At 42.2% G+C, this 24303-nt stretch overlaps 1 protein-coding gene across 1 annotated transcript in view; it reads right to left on the bottom strand.

Annotated features, from left to right (window-relative positions):
* Positions 1-24303, bottom strand: part of LOC112462074 — a 100637-nt gene that overhangs the window by 63694 nt on the left and 12640 nt on the right. Inside the window, exons 2-20 of the mRNA XM_025027628.1 lie at positions 13185-13240; positions 12728-12923; positions 11100-11204; positions 10758-10874; positions 10449-10696; positions 9664-9913; positions 8352-8485; positions 7659-7896; positions 6513-6635; positions 6259-6393; positions 5806-6039; positions 5174-5689; positions 4893-5078; positions 4526-4777; positions 3976-4407; positions 3359-3652; positions 2942-3190; positions 602-2359; positions 4-106 (exon numbers count right to left, since the gene is read on the bottom strand). Of these exons, the coding sequence (XP_024883396.1) occupies positions 4-106; positions 602-2359; positions 2942-3190; positions 3359-3652; positions 3976-4407; positions 4526-4777; positions 4893-5078; positions 5174-5689; positions 5806-6039; positions 6259-6393; positions 6513-6635; positions 7659-7896; positions 8352-8485; positions 9664-9913; positions 10449-10696; positions 10758-10874; positions 11100-11204; positions 12728-12923; positions 13185-13240 (5626 nt within the window). The remainder of the gene's footprint in view (positions 1-3; positions 107-601; positions 2360-2941; positions 3191-3358; positions 3653-3975; positions 4408-4525; positions 4778-4892; positions 5079-5173; positions 5690-5805; positions 6040-6258; positions 6394-6512; positions 6636-7658; positions 7897-8351; positions 8486-9663; positions 9914-10448; positions 10697-10757; positions 10875-11099; positions 11205-12727; positions 12924-13184; positions 13241-24303) is intronic.

Genomic DNA, 24303 nt, shown 5'->3' with positions numbered 1-24303 from the left:
CACGCCTGATCCACTAGGCATTGAGAATGCCCAATGCATGATACCATACACTTGTTATTAATACATTTCTCTCCATCCGAGCAATCAGCGACTGAACGACATACAGCTGAAACAGCAGAGATCATCCGTTTCATAATTTGAAGTTTTTCAATGTAATAAAATATTCAAAATTCGATGCTACCATACATTAATTGTGATAATCCTGATAGAAAATGTCTAAGAATGTCTTATATTTTAGATTAATGAAAAATTCTATTTTAAAAATATGTCAATTTTTTCTCAGATACTTTTAGAAATAATTGAATAAGGATTTTCGAAATACTTCAATATTATACAAATGTATATGTATGAAGATTTCTGATAAATTGCGCGGAGTTTTTCATATTTATTTAGATTTCTACAAAGATGTGTTGATGGGAAAAATCTGAAATATTTCACTATTTTGAGTTTTTCTGAAAAATGTTCCAAATCCTATTTAAAAAAATCTGAGAACAAACTTTAAATTCAGAGAAAGTCTTAAAAATTTCATAGAAATTCTGATTGATAATGTAAAAAATGCTGAGACATTTTTCCATCGGGGGAAAAACATCAGATATGTTACCTCTGCATTGTCCATCGAGACAGACGCTGCCCAAGCAGTCGGCGTCCACCGCGCAGTAATTAGTACCGCGTACACAGCCGTGTTCCGGACCTCTCGAAGACGGCACGAATTTCTGGATGCACCTGCAGCTCGGTTGACCGTTGACGATTTCACAGAGCGCATTGGGACCACAGGCGTTCTCGCACGGATTGACGCAGCGGTGCTCGTGGCAAACGGAATGCACCGGACAATCCTTGGGACCGGAGCAATGTCCCTCCGGCTGGCAGCCGTTCACGTAAGGATCACCCACGTGATTCGGCGGGCACTTGCATACTGGATTATTCGTTGGACCGACGACGCAGAGCGCCGTAGGATGGCAGGAGTCCGGATGGCATGCCTCCACGGCGACGCACTCGACGTCGGGCACCGGGTTCGGGCGTAGCCCAGGCGGGCACTGACAGATCGCCTTGTGATCGTCCGCGATGCAAACCGCGTTCACGCCGCACGCGTTCTCGTCGCAGGCGTCGTAGCAGGTGTGCGTGAGTCGGTTGCAGAGCTGGGCCGGCGGGCAATCGATGTTGTAGACGCAGGGCACCGCACGGCATCCGGACGTCGCGTCGTTCGGATCGCCGGCGTATTGCCCGGGCGGACACTCGCAATTCGCCACATGATTATTGACGACGCAGAGCGCGTTGGGACCGCATGTGACGAAGTCGCAGACCAATTGACAAGCGAGTGGACCATCCGGAGTACCGCGACACGTCTGATCCTCCGCGCACTCGCTGTCGGTGGAGCAACGGTTCTCCCGCGGACTGTGGCAGCCTCGACGATCATTCGGATTGCCGGTGTAACCCGGTAGACACTCGCAACTCCCGTGATGGTTCTCCGTCACGCAGCGGGAATTCGCGGTGCAGGTGAAACCGTCGCAAAGCGACATGCACTTCAACACGCCGAGCGCGTCCGGTCTGCAGCCCTCGCTCGAGTGGCAGTCGTCGTCGCTTATGCAGTCGGGCACTGATGGTTTCTCGCAGGACGATAATACCGGATTCCACTCGTAGCCGTCCTGACATTTGCAAGTGGCGTGACCGGGTACGACGTCGGGCTCGCACTTCTGATAGGCGCCACACACCACCTTGCTGCAGGGATTCACGCAGTCGCGCACCCCGCCGTCCAGGATGATGCAGAAGGAACCCGGCGGACAATCCGAGTCGTGTGCACATCCGGGTATCACGGACTTGGACGGCTGGCAACCCTCGACCAGATTGCTCGGATTGCCCTGGTAACCGTCAATGCACAAACATGAGGATACGTGATTCTGCGTGACGCACAGCGCGTTAGGTCCGCATTGCAGTTTGCTGCACGCGTCCACGCACTTGCGGACGCCTTTGCCGATCTGGAAACAAATCTCCTGCGGCTCGCATTCGAGGTCGTTCGAGCAATGATGGTGCAAGTGGCAACCTTTGTGCAGGTCGTTGGGATTGCCGCTGTAACCGGGCGGACATATACACACTCCATTCTGACAGACGGATCTAGGGCCACATTTTATGTCGCTGCATTGATTTATGCACTTGTGATTGACGCAGGTGTAATCGAAGGGACATGGTACAGTGTTGCTGCAAACGCAGGTCGAAGGATCGGCGCATGGTCCCACTTGTACTTGCTGACATCCGACAAACGGATTGCCGAAGAAGCCGTCCTTGCATCGACAGTCGTAGCTCCCGAGGGTATTGATGCACACCGCGTTGCTGCCGCATGCATTTCCGTTGCACTCATTGATGTCTAATAAAGAAATAGAAACATATATTCGCATGCAATATAATTTTATATTGATCACAATTTATACTTGCCGCAAACAATGTTAATATGTTATACAAAAAATCGATTATGTTTTTTATATATTTTTTAATCTGATATATTTAAATATATCACGTTCTATATTTTAGTTACAGAAAACTGCTAACTTTATTCGTAGGAATTTAAGCAAAAATAATTGTTAAATATTTTCTAACACTAGTCGTAATTTTATGCGGCTGTTTCGTTTTGAGAAATTGCGTCTATTTTTCGACATTTCACCGTCGCTAGGTGCTCTCCTTCGTCTCGAGTGATCACGAGTCTCGAGCGTCGTGAATAGAAAAACGCACGTGACAAAGAGCCGATCGATAACAGCTGATGACGACAACAATAACAGCTGATCGACCGCTGACGCGTTTGTCATCAGCTGATCGCCCGAGAGTCCGAGACAAGGGTCCCTATTCTCGAAAAATATCGCATACATTGTCATGTCGCGAACATTATTAAAGCAAAAGAATTTGATGCGAATTAAATGAGAGCATGAAAGAGCTGAAATTAATAGAAACTAACCGAAACATTGAATGTATGGATTGCCAGCGAAGCCAGATGGACAGAGACACTCGACGGCGTTCGGACCCGCGTTGCAATGCGCATCTTTTCCGCACACCGCAGTAGAACAATCGGACTTTTCTTGAACGCCGCAGCCATGATAAGGATTCCCGCTGGTACCCGGATTACAGACACATTTCGATTCTTGAAGACCGTACTCGCAGTGCGCATTTCTCCCGCAGAATGGATCGCAATGTGGTGGTTGAACGGCTACGGAGAAAAATTTATTTAATACAGGAAAATGTATTACTTATAAACTATTAAATATTGTTTTTTTTTCATGCAGAGAAACATTTACGAAATAGAATAAATCACTAACTCTTCCTTTTTTTACACATTATATGTACATATATATCGCGTTATATTTATAATACTTACGTGGCATACAGAGCAGATCAGGATTGCCGACAAAGTAAGGGTTGCATACGCATTTATTCGTTAAAGGATCGCACATGGCTCCAATGCCGCAAATCACTCCTTCGCAACGCCGTTTGCAACGTCCGCTGATGCATACGCTGGGGTCGGCGCATGGAATTTCAGGAGAGCAAACATCCGGAACGCACTGTCCACCGGGGAAGGGATTGCCCATGAAACCTTCGATGCACTTACAAGTCGGCCCGTCGTAGCTAACGATACATTGAGCTCCGGTGCCGCAAACAAAACCATCGCATTCTGAAATCAAAACAAAGTTTTATTTCGCATATACATTTAAAAAAATCGTAGCAAGGATTTGTACGATAAACTGATAACGTACCGAATAAAAGTATTATATAAAAACTATAATTGTGCTTGTATTATAAATAACTATCAATTTTCTTTCAAATTTGAATAGATCATTTATTCTGTATAATACGCAATAATTTTTCTTTTAAAATTTTAGAATTTTAGAAATAAAAATTTCTTTTATATCATTTTATATAGTCTAATTAAAAAATAATGTTCAATATAAAATTATCTAGACTTATAATTAGATTATTTATAAAATTTGCACTCACGTGAGACACATTCGTTATTCTTGCCTTCCGTGAATCCGATCACGCATCTGCACCATGCCGCATGTTTATCGGGCTCGCAGTATGCGTTAGGACCGCAGGGTACGTTGTCGCAGGGGTTGACGCAACTTCCTTGGACGCATGCTAAGTAATTCTCGCAATCGTCGTTTGACGAGCACTCACTCTTGCCGGTCGCGACCCCAGTACAGCCAATACCGTAAGGATCACCAATCATACCTTTGGGACACTCGCACGTGTGATCTCCCTTCGTGTTAATGCAATATGCGCCGTGTCCGCAAGGATTATTCGCACATTCGTTCACGTCGATACACCCATGCTGTGGATCACCCTCGAAGCCAGCCTCGCACATGCATCGCGGCGGATCGCTCGGTGTGCACTTCGCATTGATACCGCACGGGAAACGATCACAAGGATCTGCAATTATAGAATTTAATGATAATTAAGTGAAGAAAACATCATGCTTGCCATGGGACTGTATAATACGAGCTGCGACAGTAGGGGGTACGAGTAAATTTAAAATTCGTAGACTTACTCTTGCAAAGATTTCCTTCTAAAGGATCCGTGTAGAACGGCGGTGGGCATACACACTCTCCGGGCTGTACGCACTTCTCGTTGGCCTTACATTCGTTGTCGTTGGTACATCTCTTCTGCGCCGGGGAGCAGAGCCCGTTGTACGGATCGCCGCCGTATCCGTGCGGGCACACGCACTGATGAGAACCTGGTAGGTTGATGCACTCGGCACCGTAACCGCAGACTTGGTGACCCACAATGCACTCATTTATATCTGCATACGAATTAATAATTGTCAATTAATCAGTTATGTCTGGTTTTCTTTGTAATTATCGTCAAATAAATTTGCAACAAAAATAAAATTTCTCTTGAAATAATATTTGTCATACCTTCGCAGGAGCCATCAGACTTGGTCGTGTATCCTTTAGGACAGGCGCAATAACTGACACCACCGGCAATCGTTATGCACTCGGCACCACTAGGGCACTTTTCGCCCTTCGAGCATCCGGCCAGCATGCATTTACCATTGACAATCTTGTATGGCGGTTGACATTGACATTCTATGCTGTTGCATTCTGTAATTTTTCCAGTAAAAATGTTTAATGACTGACGCATGTTTTTAATGATAATTATAATTAAAATATTAAAAACTATAAATCAAGAGTCTTACCTTCGCAAAGCGAGAAGGGGTTTCCATTAAAGCCTGACGGACACTGGCACTCGTAGCTGCCAGGGAGATTCTTACAAATTGCGTTGACACCGCAGGCGGGCTTTTCTCTGAGCTCCATGCACTCGTTAATGTCCCTGCATTTACCGGTTTCATAGTCGCGCGTGTAACCGCGTTGACAGATGCACACGCTGCTGCCTACGAATTCATCCTTGATGCACTGTTCCCCAGCGGGGCAGGGCGCACTAGGACCGCACACGTGAGGTGTTTTAGATTCCTGGCAACCGCCGCTGTAAGGATCGCCCCTCATGCCGTTCGGACACTGACACGAGAAGGAACCAGGCTCGTTGTTGCAGATTGCGCCCGGAGGGCACGGGTTTATCGCGCACTCGTCGATGTCTCGGCAACCGTCCTTTACACCAGGCTTTCCGCTGTAGCCGTTGCTACACAGGCACGTCGCCACGTCGTTCAAGAGCATGCAGCGCGCATTCGGTCCGCAAGACAGGTCTTCACACGGATCTGATCAAACAAATTGTCCATTGAAGATATTTTGTTCACAAAGATAAATCTTTAATATTTGACATAAAATCTTCTAATCTCATTTATTCTAAAGCAGAATATATCATATCACATACGTCTGCAATCATTTCCGACATTGGGCTCGGGACACAAGCATCTCTTTTGTGGATCACAAATAGCGTTTCCTGGGCAATCGTCGTCAACTTCGCATCTGACTATGCCAACACACTTAATGTAAGGATCGGGATCCGGTATGGTTTCTTCCGGACAAGTGCAAGCGTAAGAGCCTTCAGTATTGGTACATGTTGCTCCATGCCCGCAAACGTCGGATTTGATACATTCGTCAATATCTGCATTTATTTTAAAAAATATAAGTAAATACGAAAGTAATGTAAGTACAAAAACAAATTAAGTACAAGAAAGTAAAAAAAGTATTACTGAATTAATAATTTATATAAATAAATATATATTCGTAAATATATATATTAATAATTTATGTCAATAATACGAACAAATAATAAATTTTTACGAAATGTCATTAATTAATCATTCTTCTGCGTAAATTTTACCTATACATTGCTTGAAGGCATTTCCTGAGTATCCGAGTTTACATTGGCAACTAAAACCACCAGGTGTATTCGTACAAATGGCATTTCTGCCACATCTTCCAGAAGGTCCATTTATCGCATCGCATTCGTTTATATCTAAGGAAAGAAAATCGCATTAAAAAATTAACTCGCATAAGTGAAAACTTTCTATACTCATTAAAGAATAATTATCGAATATTTCGTTAAATTCGTTAAAAAAATATCTGTTTGCTTACCGACACATCCAGCCGCTATATCGTTCGGATTGAAGGTCCAGCCATCTTCGCAAATGCAATAAGCTTCGTGACCATCGGCCTTGCAGAAGGCATGTTCGCCGCAAGTTACTTCATCGCATGGTGCTGCAAAATAATAAAAATGATGACAAACTATAACTTTTTATTCCATAAGAATTATTCTTTTCTCTCTATGTTGGAAATTAAGCAGAAATAATTGTTAAATATTTTCTAGCGCTCTAATAGTTATAAACGGCTGTTTTCGAGGAATCGCGTCTATTTTCGGTCGCTTTTTCTGACTTTCCACCGCTCAGCCGTTGACAAGTGCTCTCCTTTATCTCGAGTATCGCTAGTAGAAAAACGCACGAGACAAAGGAAGAGCCAGTCGACAATATCAGCTGATCAACCGCTGACGCGTTTGTCATCAGCAGAACGTGAGACAAGGCCTTCGGGGCGCCCGGAAGGAATGCTGATGTGATTCTCAGGCGTTCCCAGCTCGCGCCGGAGATGGACATCCGGAGGGGTTTAGTAAGAATCCGACATATCTCCCGGCCCTTCCCCGAGAACCGAGAAAACCCATGCAATATTTCTCCTCCATTATAAAAAAAGGCCCTTCAAATCAATACAGCTGAGTTTCTGTTCGCCCGTTAGCTGATCGTCTCATTGCATTGGCTTGATTACTTATTGTTACAGGGGGCATAAAATCTGAAATTTTTTGGAAAACCGAGGAAATAAAACCCCGAGCCTTCGCGCCTCCATTTTTGCAATGTGCGACTCGATTATAGATCCTCGCTTAACTCGATCGGAGATCAGCAAATACATTTTCGCGCTCGAACCGTGTTTCCGGAACTCGCAATGAATATAACCATGCTGGGTCGAAATCTGTAAATACTGTACATATTTTATTTTTTACTTTAAATTAAAAACCTATACAGTTACTTGAGACTGTGTTGATTTTCTTTCTTATTTTCTACGGAACCTTGCGACGCCCTCGTTCTCGTGCTCGCTGTCATGTCGCAAACACTTTACAATCTTTCTCCCCTATCTCTACAACTCCAACAATTTTCTTATATCTTTTTTCCGCGATATATATGTATATGTAATACATATGATATCATCGAAATATATAATTATACTATATAAGATTACCTTTACACGGTATATGGGGTGGAGTGCCAACAAATCCAGACTCGCACTCGCAATGATAGCTTCCTCTAGTGTTCGTGCAGATCGACGCTGGCCCACAAGGATTAGTAAGGCATTCGTCCAGATCCGCGCATTCAGCACCGACGGCCTTGAAGCCATCCTTGCAGAAGCACTGTCCCTCGATGCACTCAGCATTGTTGACGCAATCGAAATTCGATTTGCAGAGAGTCGTCACGTCCGTCTAAAAACGATGCGATGGGATGACACTTTATCACTTCGCATCCGTAATTCTTCTCGCGTTCGGAGACATTGTACTTGGAAACGAAAACCGGTCTCGTCCGTCTGTATTATAAATACGGTTATCTTTTGGACGCGCGAATAAAAAGCGTGCTTCCATAATAAATGGAGCTGTGAGTCAGTTTTGTGGCTTTACAAACGACGAAAATAGTTTAGAAAAGTGGTAAACTATGTAAAACCGGTTCGCGTTTATCTTGTTTTGTGCGCGATGCCACATTCGTTTCGTTTACTTTCTTTTATTCGTCGCCTTCGTAGAAAAAAACTCTGCGGACCGATCAAAGGAGCGAGTCTCCTTTTGAAATATTTGTCTCGGGGCATCTCTCGCGTGAAAGATCTTGTCCACATACGTATGTATGAGGTGACTCGAGACGGAGCGCAACGGGGTTATTGAATTATTACCTGATCGCATGCGACTGCCGGGCCGGAGCTAGCACTGTACCCCGGCGGACAGAGGCAGTTGTAACCAGGCTCCTCGTTCTTGCAGATCGCATTTTTACCGCAAGGATTCTCCAAAGCAGTGCACTCGTTGATGTCTAAGAAAGAAAAAACAATGCCGCTATAATAGAAAAGTCCTACGAGGACAAAAATTCAAAAAAGCCAGAACCTTTTGAGTATCACAGGCTAAGAGAAATTGACACTCTACTAAGAAAATACAGATGTAACTTTTGTGCAAAAAATATCCAATTTCTAATCCAATCATAAACGAACGTTTAGACAGGAAATTACGGCAAATATATAAATATATATAAGTCATATTAGTATGGGATAGTGCATCCCGATGTCCTGCGCTTTCAAAACCGCGACTCATTGAGATCACGCTGATTAAGAGATCCCCGCGAACGGAATACGTCGCAGGAGAAAAGATAAGCTAACCGCTGCACTCCTTGAAAGGGTCGCCGGTGTAATCCGCCTTGCAGCTGCAGACGAAGCTGCCGATCGTGTCGATGCACTCGGCGTTCTCACCGCAGGGATTGCGCTCGCATTCGTTCACGTCTGTTAATCAATATTGTTAATCACAGGATGAGTATTATGGCATGCGGTGTGACAGATAGCGTTACGTGAAAGCTTTTGGCTATGACTGACTTTCGCAGCGGGTTAGTCCCTGACCGACGAAACCCGGGGGACAGATGCATTTATATGAGCCCGGGACGTTGATGCATCTCGCATTGGCCGCGCAAGCATCTCCGCCGACGCACTCGTTCACATCGATGCAACCGTGCGCGGAGTCCATCCGGTAGCCGGCGTGGCATCTACACTCGAAGCTACCCTCGGTGTTTACGCATTCCGACTCCGCACCGCAGGGCGAGCTCTCCTCGCACTCGTTCACATCTGCCGGTGACGGTCAGTTAGTGGACTCGGATGCGCGACACCACGGAAATTTGTGAGTTCAAGCGGATTATCAGTCACAAATGTGTCACACACAGATAGTATACTATCTATATACAATGATACTGTCAATATTGGAATCTGGATTTTACGTTTTCACCGATGGATTTTAATTGAAATAAACTCTTTATTAAGATTCTGTTAAGATGCCATTGTTATGTCAGTGATAATGAACAATGTTACGTTATTAAGAAGCATGACAATTAATAACACATATATGTATAACATTTGCTGTTTTCTTACGCCCGCGCCATAAGAAATTTTAAAGCCTTACCTATCACATTGTAATAAGTTACAATCATAATTGGAAATTCTCGAGACTTACCGTGGCAACCTGTCATCGGATCACCGTCCATTCCATCGGGACAAGAACACCGGAAACTACCATATACATTCGTGCAGAGAGCGGAACGTCCGCAAGGACTCCTCAGGCATTCGTCGACATCTCTGCACTCCTCTTCGGGGCTTCCGTCGTATCCGTCAGGGCATTCGCACTTATGCGCGCCTGGTACATTCACGCATAACGCACCCCTTCCGCAAGCACCCTCATATTTGCATTCGTCAATATCGATACACTAGACAGATTTAAAAATTTCACAAATTTAACAAATAAATTTATAATTATGTATTCCTAATTGGACATTGTCTTAAATTTATTAACATTTGAATATTAATTTAATATTATATATATGTTATACACGTAAATTTATTAAAAACTTATATTTTTTAAATATAAATTTATAGAAACAAACTAAAATACACGTGAATATTTTAAGAGCTTTGCAATAAAGTTTAGATAAAATAAATATCTAAAATTCGAAATTGTCGTTTGTCATAATATTTATAACAAATTATTAATCTAAATGTTAATCAAAATTTGTTATTTCAGTTATTTCAAAATTAGCCCGCATCTTCCAGGAGCCCATTAAGGAACGTAAGGAACGATGATTATTAAGATTAATATCTCCATCATCATATAAATATCCGAAAAAAAAATTTCCACGATAAGGAAATTGACTTGCACACACACACAAGCGTGTTATTATCCAATTTAATCTCCGACTTGTCGTTTTCTCGACTACGCATCCCCGTTCTCGCCGATGTACTCACACTGTTGAACGGGTCTCCCGTGAATCCGTCTTGACACGTGCAGGTATAATTGCCGAGTGTGTTGTGACACACGGTATTGTCGCCGCACGCACCTGGTATCGCGCACTCGTTCACGTCCTCGCAGCGCACCTCACCGTTGCCGATATAGCCGGATTTGCACTTGCACAGGAAGTTTGAGGGTAGATTGCAACATTCGGCATTCTCGACGCAACGCCCGGCAATCGCTGGATCGTCGCATTCGTTGATATCTATCGATGCGATACCGTTAGCAACGAAATAGGCGCTTGACGCAAGACGAAAAATAATTACCCTCGCAATGAAAGCCATCGCCTCGGTATCCGGGAAAGCAGGAACATTGAAAGCTGCCAAGAGTATTTGTACAGTGGGCAAATATATCACAGGGCCGATATTTACACTCGTTCTCGTCTACAATTTTTAATTAAGTTTTATTGTAAATTATTATAAATTACGTTGTTTACGTGTATAAGTTCAAGAGAGTAGAAAAACATAGCGCAGCAGTATGTACTTGCATCAAATTGATCCAAACGGTTTTTGCGTAAAGTAGAAAATGTATGTATGTATTAAATGAATATTCCATAATATTACATGGTAAATAGTAATATACAACTACATAAATACAGTTTCACAAACCTGGAACTTGACAATTACATCCTCCAAACCCATCGTTACAGTGACAGACCGAATCCAGACAGACACCGTTTTGACATTTGGTGCCGTCTTCTTTTGTACAATCGTCTGCAACATTTAGCAAATTTTTAAATAAATTTATTATATTGTACCTCACTGAAAAATATATACATACCTATATCTCGAATCTCAATTTAATATTTTATATTATGAAGCGAATCTATGAACCTACGTATACTTTTTTAAACTCTGCCAAAATGTTTATAAATATAAACCAATTTATCAATATTTAGGTTGATAAACATAATATTATAAACATAATATTATAAATTATTTAACTATAATCGAGAATCGAAAATCTAAGTGACTCGTATCAAGATCGAGATCGAGTTTCGACGCAACTAATCAGCAAGCGGAAAAAACACAATATGGACTTTCTATGCTTTTTTTTAAAAAAAAGCTTTATTTTATTTACGCAGGAAAATTAGTTAAAGATTTTATCTGGATAATATAATAATAAATAATATAATATTTAAATTTTAATGGTTATATTGCAATCTTCAATGGTTATAATCTTGTTTCTCTCACCCATAAAGATGAAAACAATCATACATAAGACTTTAATTCAAATTTGAGAAATTCTCAAATAAAAAAATATTTTTCGAAAAAAAGTTAAGGATATTCGTTTTTACATATTTTTGGCTTTCTGTTTTTCTATTATAGATAAACTAATTACTCCTTTGACATTCAAAAAATATAAGTATTATTAAATATCTATATACTTTAAGAAATTCTTAATCCTGTATCAATCTTTTCAACTCAGTTTTTGATCACTTTCGAGAATATCCCAGCTCACTGTGCGGCGTCAGAGGATATACACTCATTTAGAAATATTCTGTACAAGAGGCACGAGCCATTTTTGTTGGCCATTAAGTAAGATTATCCGAGAAAAAGGGGCGGATAAATTGCGACCATACTTTACAGCCATCGGCTAATCGCGCAATTTTCTCTCGCCGGACCTAATCGCCGGTCGCCGGTCGCCGGTCGCCGGTCGCACCATCGCGCATCGAAGAGTTTTTATCACAAGCCGCAATAAAGCCGCGATACGTTCGGTAGATTCGAGTAACGTGATCCATCGGCTCTCATATCGGCGCCTCGGCGAACGTCAATTACGGTCTCTCACCGCGAGGAAATAACGTCCGTGGTCCGTGGAAAATGAGAATAAAATTCCGCGGCTAATTGCGTCTCGTGGGCGTGACTCCGGTACAATGTGAAATAATGACGCGAGAAAAGAGATCCCCCCTTAATTGACCCGACGGACGAGACGTGACGCTTAACGCGTTCCTGCGGTTTGTGTACGACGCGAGGAAGAAAATTACTTAGCGACCGTAATGACATCGAGAATGACGGCATGAACGTGAAGAAACGACGGAAATGTTAACGACGGTGCATCGTGAATGTCGTGCGACGTCACCCTTTCCTGTCGCCGCGAAGCGCACGATCGCTTCGCGACGGGATTGCCCTGACAATCTCTCTCTTTCTCTCTCTCTCTCTTTCTCTCTCTGGACGAATCACACACACACACTTTGACGGGATATGTGTCTTTCCTTCTCCACAGGTACATAGCTCACCTGTGCACTTTAACCTGTTGCGCTGCTCGTCCACGCCCTGGTAGCAGTCGGCGCGATGGTCACAGAGCTTCGAGAGCTCGAGCAGCTGAAGGATGTCCGTCGACTCGTTGACTTGGCAGCCAAAGTAGCCGTCCTCGAGGTTCAGGAAGAATACTTCTCGCCTCGATCCATGGCCGAGTCCTTTGCGAGATTCGACCTGAAAAGTCGCGGAATGAATTTTATTGATTGTCTTTATACCATTTATCAATCATCAATCATATTTGCGCTTTCTGACATATTTTAACAAGTTCCTACAGTGTTCCGATCCAGATTTAAATTAAGTTAAACTCTTTTGATAAGACATATCGTTATATTTAACTAATAATCTTCTAGGTCGAATAGAGAAAAAGAAAAAAAGAAATTAATTAGTCTCTTTGTCTGCGAAAGAATGAAAGTTTTTAGAGGAACGTCTGCTTACCGGATACGAAGCTAGAAGTATCCACGTCAGCAACGGCCAAAGATGTTTCATCTTTGCTGTAAAAAGATCAAATCACATCGAAATTAGTCATATTCCATAGATACCGCCCGCGTGAGTCGAACGCGCGGTTTTGATTTATTATTAACGCGATAATTTTTAGTGATGACTGGAGGACGTAACGCTTATCATCCTTCCGCGGAGGACGTGTGGTTGCGGAAGAAACTTAAATAGATTCCTAAACACGCGCGTGTATAGCACAGCGACGACGATGACTTCACGCGAGAATCACCCAGTGGTAATTGCATCATCGCGAATTCGCAAGGTGCATGGTTTCGTAAAAAAACCGGCACTACTTCGCAGGCACCCTGGGAACGATTTTTCACGATCGCGCGCCGCATCCGGAGCCGCGAAAGGAAGAGAGCGCGGGAAGGGATGGGAGCGGCACCTCGCGAACGTTCCCCCGCGATGTTCGCGGCGTATAAATCACGTGGAAAGCACCGTAGCCGTAGGAAATCGTTGGAAAATCAAGCGTGGATATACAAAACCGCAAGAAACCCATCGAACGTTTTTCAGCTCGCAACGGATAAACCTTATACACCGGTCGAACACCTGTTCTGTTCGACGAGCGAGCCTCCGCACCGCACCAACGCGTGGCTAATTCACGAATGTGCGACCGGGGAAGTCGGTTGATCCATCAACCCCAACATGTAGGCCACGCGATGCGTGGAAAAACGTCTACTTGGTCCTTCAAACGTATTCGTATTTTAAGTAAAAGAGGCGTTTCGATTTATGTAAGAGGCATAGGTAAAACTTGAGCAAATCATAGGATAACTGCTAATGACATCGCATCAATAGAGCGATGACAAATGTAAAATAAATCTCTTTATTAATGATAAGCTATTAGTGTCATTAACGGTCATTATCGGTCATTATTTACGATTTTTTTTCTCGATATCACGTATCATTAAGCCTGAGATCATTCTATTATATCATTCTATTGAGGCTTAGATCGACGTTGAGCTTCAAGCGCGTCTCGCCGATCCGCAGAATTCGTGACGCGTTCGGCTCGACGTGGTGGGAAAATACGCGTTTGACAGCGACCGGGCATCTCCGACGGAATTCGTTTCAGAGACGCGGAAATCTGAATCCTCGAGCGCTCGCGATGAAGCCGCGAGTAACCATTTCCTGTTTACCCGCCCTTCTCTCTCTCGCTCGATTCTCCCGTCAGACGTCCAACTGTAAACGTAATTTTCGCGAGATAGCATCCCCGTACGCAAAAGCGTTCTTCCATACGTTCTGGGCCCGCAGGCCGCAGGCCTCGTTCTCGTCGAGACGAAGGCGAACTATACGTGTGCAGCGAACACCAACAATATAAGTTAGAGCCGCGCGACGATCAACCTGGCGCGGTGAAATGTTAACGACTGCACACGCGGCCAAGCTCACAACTCACAAGGCAGACCGGAGGACGAGAGGGAAAAGGGAAGGAAGGACGTGCGTTCGCCAAGTCGGATGAAGAGGAGGAAGCCGAGGAAGAGAAGCGGAAAGTGGCGAGGGGGAGAACGACTACGGAGGATGGGTGGACGGGAGAGGAGAGAAGAAGCGAAGGAACGCGCGTAATAAAGGAGGGCGTGCGAGTACGATGCACCTGTAGTCCTCCTTGCCTCCCAACCACCTCGCAACGTCGCCAAGTTGCCCCTCCGCCGTACCCCCTAACACGGATCGAGATGTATACGTGTAAACCCGCAGCTGTGCACGCGGGCCGACCAACTCCGGGGCAATCTAGTCCCCTTATTTTAATTTTGCCACGGAAGCAGGCCACCCCACTGCGCGGGCATATTTTTAGATCCGGTTTTACTTCCGCAGTCCCATGGTCAAGGTCTTTGAAATCTAGGGCTTGCAATCGAATATGTTTTTAAAGCGAAACGTAAAGTTTGTCAAAATTTAAAAGACATTACTATATAACAATTGGAACGTCAGCTCATTAAATCCATATAAACGTGTGTAAATGAAATAAACTATGTTTATCATTTTCTTAATTCTTATGTAATGAAAAATGTATAATTGAAATGTAATGCCTAGATGTTTCAGCCTTTACACACATTTTCTGCCTTTAATGGTATCGCGAGGGTATTATGAAAGTAAAATGATTATATAACGGTTCACGGCTCATGCGCGCATATCAAAGACGTGTTTATTTTGTGGTCAGTCTCTAATAGATTAATTATTTACTATAATTGACATTTATCTGTTTTATAAAATCTTTATTATTTAATATGTCCGCATGTAATAATCTTGATAAGTACATTAACATCTACACAAATAAATTTTAGTAGCAACAAAAATTCTCTTGTGCACGATGAATCAATTGGTGAAATTGCTTGCTCATGGTAAGCTCATTGCACTTGCAATGATCGTTTCCGTAAAAACGAATGCTCCGTGCGAATTCATCTAGTGTGTAAGCTGTAGCATAGATAGACTATAGACTGATAGAAATGCGAAGTCGCATCGCGATCGTTCTTGAGCTCTGACATCGATTTTTCAGCCGCGAGCGATTGACACAGTTACATCGGTTTTTGTCGGTGCCTCCTTAGCATTTCTTGCCTGTCGCAATCTTACAATGATCTCTCGGTAGCTCTCGGCCATAATTAAGTCACGCGATTGTACACTTCAATTTTGCATTACCGTATGTATATCTGCGCATGCGACACAAGCAGTATGAATTACAAATGTGTTTATATGAAGCACGCGAAACACCTACGCGCGATATTGTGATATGAATGGTAGCGATCATAACGGACTTTGTCATCGGCTAAAACAAGACAAATTAACACGCGCAACTTCTAGCTTGAAAAAAAAAACTGCTTTTTGATGTCAAAATACATTAATTATATCCTACATCTACATTAGTGTTTTATTTCGATGACGTCATTCGCTGCATTAAATAATCACGAATCAACTTAATGGCCAGCACCGCCCGAAATAGATATTCCAGGTCAATAACGACTCCGGTTCACGAGTCATCGGCTTCATGGATTTCTTCTTTATTATACTGCCTCGCCCACGAGGCTTTCAGTTTATGGAAGCTTGCAGGTCAGGAACAACGTGTTTGTGCGGCGCCGTGAAAGTGTCTATATACATGATTAGAGAACATCCTGGGCCTAGAAATTATTCTTTCGCGTGTGCTCGGGGCCAGGGGTACGTCCCACGCAAGCGAGAACGAGAGAGACCTCAAAGCTACAACTGACGTATCTAAAATATGATAACCTAATCTAACTTGTTTTGCACTCTGCACGCAACTTTGCTTGAGAACCAATCTGTGTGTGTGTTGTTTATTGTTCACATAAATTATTAACCCAATATAGACAGACAGCATCAAAATTCATATACTTTCTCTTGATTGTGACTGCGGTCCCCAAACAGCGAAACCATATTAAGAGATAAGGAAGAGTGTCGCTTATTTGTATGTCAAAGATGTGCTCACAACTCCTATACTATAAACGGCGAACATTGCAAACGACTGACTATCTAGAGATTGAGAGATATTGCTCGTTACAAGATAAATAAATATACAATATATCTTATTATATTGCCTATCTTTTAGACATAAGATTGCCGTAAAACCGCATTTTATAGAGATTAGTTCTTTTTACATAGCAAGAAATACGGAGAGACAGTGTTTCATTTTTATCTCATTAGATTAGTCTTAATTTGCATTATGTCTCGAACTAATCGCGACGCCGATCCTTCAGCGACAGACATTTACGGCTTCGTAATGTCGCCTGCGAACAAATTTGCATGTTTAGCACCCACCGTCGACGATTTAATTGCATAACCGTCGCGCGCGCTAAGTCTTCCTACGTGCGGCGCTGATTTCACGCACAAGCCTCTTTACGCGCTTGCGTAATTCCTCGGTGAAATAATGCAAACGATCAGCACAGTTCCTTTTGTTCGAGTGCGCGTTCTCTTTGTTACGCCGGTGCCATGGGGTTAATTCTCATTTTCTAAAAGTATCAAGGCTGAATCTACATTATGTAATGTACGCCTCAAAATAAAAATACCGGAAATATACCATTAAATTTCGATACTTATCGCAACAAAATAATTGATTTAATGAATATGAATGATTTAATTACGAGACACGACTGACAATGGAAGGTGATGGAATCTTAGGAAAGGTACAGCAGCAGCCCCGCAGCGTTCTAATTACCTGGAGTCGTCTTCCTTTCGTTTCGCAAATCCGCACGATGTGTGTCAAGATGCATCGCGCGTACGCATATATGAATATTTATTTATATACGTATGTTAATTATAGAGAGACAAAAAACATGCGAGGAGGCTTTCTCTTCGTTACACTTGCCAGAATCTGTTTACGTTTGTACGCGATACAAAAGTTGAAAAGTGTATAACTTGTAGCGAGCACTATTTTCCGGTAAGTAAACTGCCCGCATGTATGACAATAGATCGGTAGCCAGATATCGCAACAGATCAGGGTATCATCTCGTGGGGCATTAAACTCGTATTTTGCCGGCAAAATCTGCCGATATAATCTGACAGCAAATTGTCGGCAGAAACCGAACGGAATTCGTCATTCATAAATATTTAAGCGGAACACATCATTTATGTAAATGGTTACAAAACAGCAGATTTTGTTCAGTTTCTGCCGTTATATTCTGTTAACAGATCTGTTATATTTCTGCTAATATTCTGTTGACAAAATTTGCAACAAACACTTTCAAAATCTGTCCTCGATCGATTTGGGATAAATATAAAATATTTTTTAAAATTTGCACAATGCTCCGCGATATACACACTTTTGTATTGCGCACAAACGCAAATAGATTCCGACAAGAATAACGTATATTTGTGTATATATTTATATAATCCGTTGTTTTGAGAGTACGGTCGACTGCGTCTAGGAAATCAGCATGAAGATCGCCGGATCTGAATCCATAATTTCAAGTAACGGTTTCCGGGGGGGGAAGGAAAGTAGCGGGAAGGAAGAAATCCTGCCCGAAAGAAGCGAAACAACTTACTTAAGTACGCGACGCACAGAATTTCGTAAAATGGAAAACGAAATGAAACACACCGCGCTCGCGATCACGTATTCTCATTTTGAACTTAATGGCGCGATTCTGAGCCTTTTGCCAAATTTCATCGCAGTTCGTGTAATTCGTGAGCGAAAACTTGCAGTGTTTCTTATTCGAGAAACCGTCTTATATTCTTGTAACACCTGCCGCCGTATACACTGATTATCTTCATTTCATAACGATCCTTGAGCGCACGAAGGAAGTTTAGGTCAGTATCCGTACAGATGGTCGTCAATTGCGTCAAATGATGGACGACGTTCATGGGACGGGTATTAAAATACAATTTTATCACGCATCATCGCCCGAGTCGTCGATAAAATGATCAGAGTAATAAGTCGGATACAGACGGCGTTTAAACTTTGACATAAAGCAGCGAATGTTTTATGGAGAGACGTCTACATCGTATAATCTATCAACTCCAATGCAATTCGAAGCTATATTACCCTTTGATCGCTATTATCCGCCGGCTATTTCGAATAAATCTTCATTCCAAGATATATAAGGATATGATATTCACAATTATGATATTTCCACAATAATATGCACATTATACGGAAGCGATAATACTGAATAAATTTTAATAAAATAGCATAACTAGTAGATATAAATAAATTTTCATCAATATAAAACTACTAAGTTCTGTTAAATGATATTGAATTATTTAATTATATACCTTTATTCCTGTTGCAATTTCTAATAAGATGTATAAATAACTAATATAATTTTAAAAAATTTCAATAATCTGATATCACGCGCTTTAAAATAATTTTATAATATTAAAAAAGAGATCTCTGCAATTACTTTTATTTGCAGCTTTTCTCATGATAACTTTTATTCCAGATGTAAGGATATCAGAGACGAATGTGATCGAGTAACATTTGACACCTCGTAAGAGGAATCGTAAGAGCAGCCTCGACCTGCCGCCGCATCCTATTAGGAAATCCGAATTCTAGCCACGATCGAACGTTGATCGCGCTTGCCTGAGGCAACATCCGGCATGAATCAACAAAGTACAAAGCGGCAGACGGCGATTTAGCCCTAAAACTTACGCCCACTGCAGAGCAACAAGAGAGCGGCGAGCGAAGCGAGACAGAATTATTCTGCGGCGAAGTGAAAGTTCTTTGGGTTACTCTACAAATACACGGCATAAGGTCGAACGGGTGTAGGCCTCGTTTGATCGCCGAATCGATTTCAACATATGTATATGGCGTTCGCAATAAATTCAAACAATAGCGCCGACAAGTTCTAATAAAAATAAATCATCTCCGATCGAAGTCGAAGACGATCGCTATTATAGGATTACGTTCGCACGTAATAAACTCTGATTAATTACCCTTAAATGAGTATGACTCACGCTTTTGCAGTTGCCTGATCGCTATTTATGGCTTATCGTTGTAGAAACAATTTGCAGAAATAGCACGTCTATTTGACTATATGCAAAATGTGAAAAACACTTGTAAAAACGTTGATCACACGTGATCATAAATAACATACGTCACTGTAATATACGATGCATATGATCATTTATCTCACGGCGTTAATTCAAGTAAATTAATGCAGGACCTGTGTGACCTCGGTCGAAAAAACGATGATTAAACAACTAACTCTTGCCGAAACGTCCCATTATCTTCTACGAGTCCGTTGCGTGTGAAAGATTGCACCGTGCATTTGCTTCTGTTTACAATAGAAAAATACAAGACGGTATTAGTGCTCGTCATCTAATAACATCGTTGTCTATCCGACGGGAAAATAATGATAGGTGCATTGACCAACGACATGACAATTAACTTCACGGAGTAGCGCGATAGCGTCGTTTAATGTTTCTAATTCACAATAGCTGCCACCGAGCGGTAAACGCCTCGATTTATTTGACGCGTTAAATTATAATCATGTTTCATACGCTCAACTTCGGCGTCACGCACATGACGAGAGAGAATCCTCGCATGCCGCGCCGAACGCTCGTCCCGAAGTCACCGCTCAATAACAACGCGCGAAGCCGTTATATTTTATATTTTTCCCCGTTTGCTTATTTATGTATGTACAAGTACGATTCGCCGATTTGCAACAGCTTCCGATCGTAAAACGCGTTGTCTAACAGTAAAGCTTGTTGCAACGTAGCCATTTTCCACGTGCACGAATGTAGGAAGTAGGGTCGAATTACAAGTCACGTGAGATATGAGAGAATAAGACACAAGAGAGATGAGACATCACGGAGATTATCGAATTGTCAGGAATGGAGGCGAAAAGAAGAATTAAATTTGTAAGAGAGAGAGAGAGAGAGAGAGAGAGAGAGAGAGAAAGAGAGAGAGAGCGAAAAGAAATATAAGAATTTAAACTCATTAAATAGTCGACACATAATTCATGTATTAAGAATATACATTTATTTTTATTCTTTATACTTTTATTAAACCATATATTCATGTGTAAACCCACCAATATTTACCCCTAAAATCACACATATGAGATTGCAATTTGCATGGCCTTCAACCATACATATACGTCTCGTTTCCCGAAGGTCTATTTGTTCGATACTCGTTGAGAGCTAGAGTCCCCGATAAATTAATCGCAGCCGAGAAATCCGCGATTACACATGATGAGTCAATGGAAAAGTAAGAGAGATCGCGGACGAGGCGCACAGATCCTAACAATCTGCCGCGGTAAATTAGTGTGTCAGTGATTAAAAAGAACGCCCGCGACTTAAAGACGCCTCCGCACCAGCCGATTTTCTAACGGTTCGTGACAAAATTGCCGTGTACCGTATGGAGATCTATTGCCGTGAATGTAACGGATTGCCGCTTCTCGCCATCGAGGTTATACAATCGTGAGCTGCATTCGAGTATCCGCCGTCTTGCATTCTTTCACATTATTTTTTTTACGAAATAAGATTTGATTTATCTCTAGCAAAATTGTCACTCTGAGTTTTAACGTTTATAATATGATACAGAGCTAGTAATATTAAATATATAAGGATGTTGTCATCGACCCAAAACTGGCCAAATTTATTGATCGAAAAACGCAATTTGGCGTTTTTCGATCAATAAATTTGGCCAGTTGGGTCGATGACAACACCTTTAGTAATTTTTAATTATTTACTGGCGACTCAACTCTCTTGTTCTGATTAAATATATATTTGGCTTGTTAAATTCCGGAACGTCGTATTGAAAACAGCTATAAATTTATGTTGGCTAATGAAATGTGATGTCATATTTATTAAAATTCTTTTATTATTTTATTCGTATTTAAGGTAACTTCTCATAACAGCAACGTGCTTTCTTTCGCAGAGAAGCGCTTGTAGTTTTCTATTCTTTGAGCAGGGAAAAGTCGACGGTGCGAGAGAGGCGTAAGATGACGCGGTGAGCAGAGGCGGAAAAGCAAGGATCCTTACGAGTGCATCCATAACGCTATATATCCGCGCGGATCGTGCGACCGACAGCCAAGGTTTCTCGCTTCGCCAACCTCGTTAAAAGATTCGCGTTATATTGCGCGTAACGGCACACGTTTTCGCAGGATAATTAATTTCTGGCCTGGGTAAGATACGCGCTTCGTTATAATCACGGCGCTACGTAACAATGTCTTTAGATAATTCTTATAGGTGTATTAGTTTCGTTCCGTTTGATCCAAATCTTCCTGAAGTTGAGAGAAATTCTTTACAACCTAAGAATTTTCTGTTTTAATAATATAGAGCTGAGAAAACCAAAATATAATGGCCAAATTATAATTAGTATAATTTTAAATTAAAATTAAAAAATTAAAATTATATATGACTAAAATAAATACGTAAATACTTTTGTTTTACGTGTTTGCGAAAATAAGAACCGTGATAAAAGTCCGAGGGCCCATATAAGGACTAATGAATCGACGAACGGAGCACCCGGATAAAATCGGAGATGTGGCGCATCAAGGTCACCTCTCGTTAATGATTACCACAGTACGGACAAGCCTCTTCATTTTAATACCGCGATCTGTCAGCTTCCATGATAATTGACATTTCTATTGCCATATTAGCCGCAGCGATTTGCTCCACGTACTTTTTTCCCACGCGCTGAAATCCCACAAACGATGTAGACTGCAAACGGATCATCCCGCTTATTGTGTGGGAATAGCTAGGCTTGGAAGTGAAGTGTATAACGGACGTATGTATGATTAATCGTCGACGGATCGCGCACGCTAACGCGTGCACGTATACGGATTTTATCGTCCTGCATTCCCCAACTCGAAATTTGCGATAATTACTCGATATAATTTAGTCCGCGCGAAATTCTTATACGTATATAAAATCTTTTGAAAGAATCTTGAATTATGTGGAAAATGTTGCGTTCGGAAAAGCTCACCTTGTCGGGAAAACACGCTCAGCTGTTCCCAAGAATTATTCGAAATGAAAGTTTTAGAAACGGCACATTTGCAGAAAGCGTGCGAAAAAGGTGTACGGAATTTAGAGCTCATTTACATCAAACAATCTATCGATCCGTCGCAGAAATTTCTCCTCGCTCACGTACATATACGCGCCACGCAACGCGCTAACGGGTGTTCTCCCTAAACATGGGAAGACCGGTGACAGCCAGTGCGATCAGCTACGAGGTTGCTCGCGCGATCTGTTGCAAGCATACATTGAACTCACTTGGGTGACGCACGATGTCCAGTTAAGGCATCGCATAAGCGGGACTCACGTAATCGATCGTTGTGATTTTACCGTCACGCGTGAGACATGCAGGATTATAATCTCAGCACCTGTTATATAATAAACTTTTTAACATTCCCAGTCGAGCTCCTATTATAAATCGCTGTCATCTTTAATTCCTTGCGAGGTAGGATTTATTTTTGAATTTGTAAAATATTATAATCTCTATACCGGATCGAATTAGATCTCAGATAAACCGGTAATCGGAAATGTACTGTTAAGAAGAGGAAGAGGAAGAAGAACTTCAATGCCGTATAATATAATCATATAAAAGAGGAATACGTTCAACGCAACGAAATTCTATCGAAATCAAAAGTATCGTTTGTGGCGACGCTTTTGTTGTAATATTTTTATCACACTAATGAGCAAGTCATCAAGATTCAATTGAATAAGATACAATCCTTTCATTCATACGCGTTAAAGGGATAAGCTCAATTTGCAGCTTCGACGTGACTCGGGTCGAAACAAGATTATCTCGTAGTTTACGGCAACAACTATCTCTCTACTGATTACAAACGCTGTGTTATTACAAACACACCTACGCGATGTAAAAGGGAACGTGAGTTACGGAGGGAACAACGGCGGGCGATGCGATCGAGGAAACACGCGGGAAACGAACGCGGTGCCAGAAGATCGCTCGTATTATCGAACGATGAGGTACTTAGGCATACATATAGCCGGCACGGAAATACCGCGTTATTATTGGTTTAGAAGAAACGCGTATACACGCCTAGATGACTGGCGCGAAACGGTAAATTACAGCAATTTTGCCGCGCGCCGTCTAACACGTGTTGCCCATTGTGACGAGTCGGCAAATTGATTGCCGCAGTTGGGAAAATTCACCGTTTTAACGGCATATATAGTAAGCTATTTTCCCCGACCTCGGAATACACGTTCGTCTAATAATTTAGTGAGGCGTAATATCGACAGCCGGTTACACTTTTGTCTCCCGCCGATACGTACCGGGCTAAAACGCACGTACGAGCTATTAATTTTATCTCTCTCGCCGGTTTTCGCGGTTTAGCTCGTAACAGCTAGCCGTGATTCTTCTCTCGTGTAACGCGATATAATTGCGGTAGCGGCGATGAATATACTCTCCCTACTGGATTACTCTCTCTCTCTCTCTCTCTCTTCTCTCTCTGTCTTTCTGTCTATCCTGTCTATCCTGTCCTTTGATACGAAAATTATTGGCCGTCCCGCGCGAAGACAGCAGATGAAGTGAAGACGTCGCTCGCCACATCCTCCACAATGTTGCACCTTACTTATAGATTGTCCCGCTATGTCGTTAAGCGTCATGCAGATAGTGGAAATTAGGATGTAATCTAACTTTATAACCAGGATGTTCCGCCAGCAG

This window comes from Temnothorax curvispinosus, unplaced genomic scaffold, assembly GCF_003070985.1.
Source record: "Temnothorax curvispinosus isolate PA1 unplaced genomic scaffold, ASM307098v1 QBEX01011959.1, whole genome shotgun sequence".
Lineage (NCBI taxonomy): Eukaryota > Metazoa > Arthropoda > Insecta > Hymenoptera > Formicidae > Temnothorax > Temnothorax curvispinosus.
This window is presented reverse-complemented; position numbering and strand designations above follow the sequence as displayed.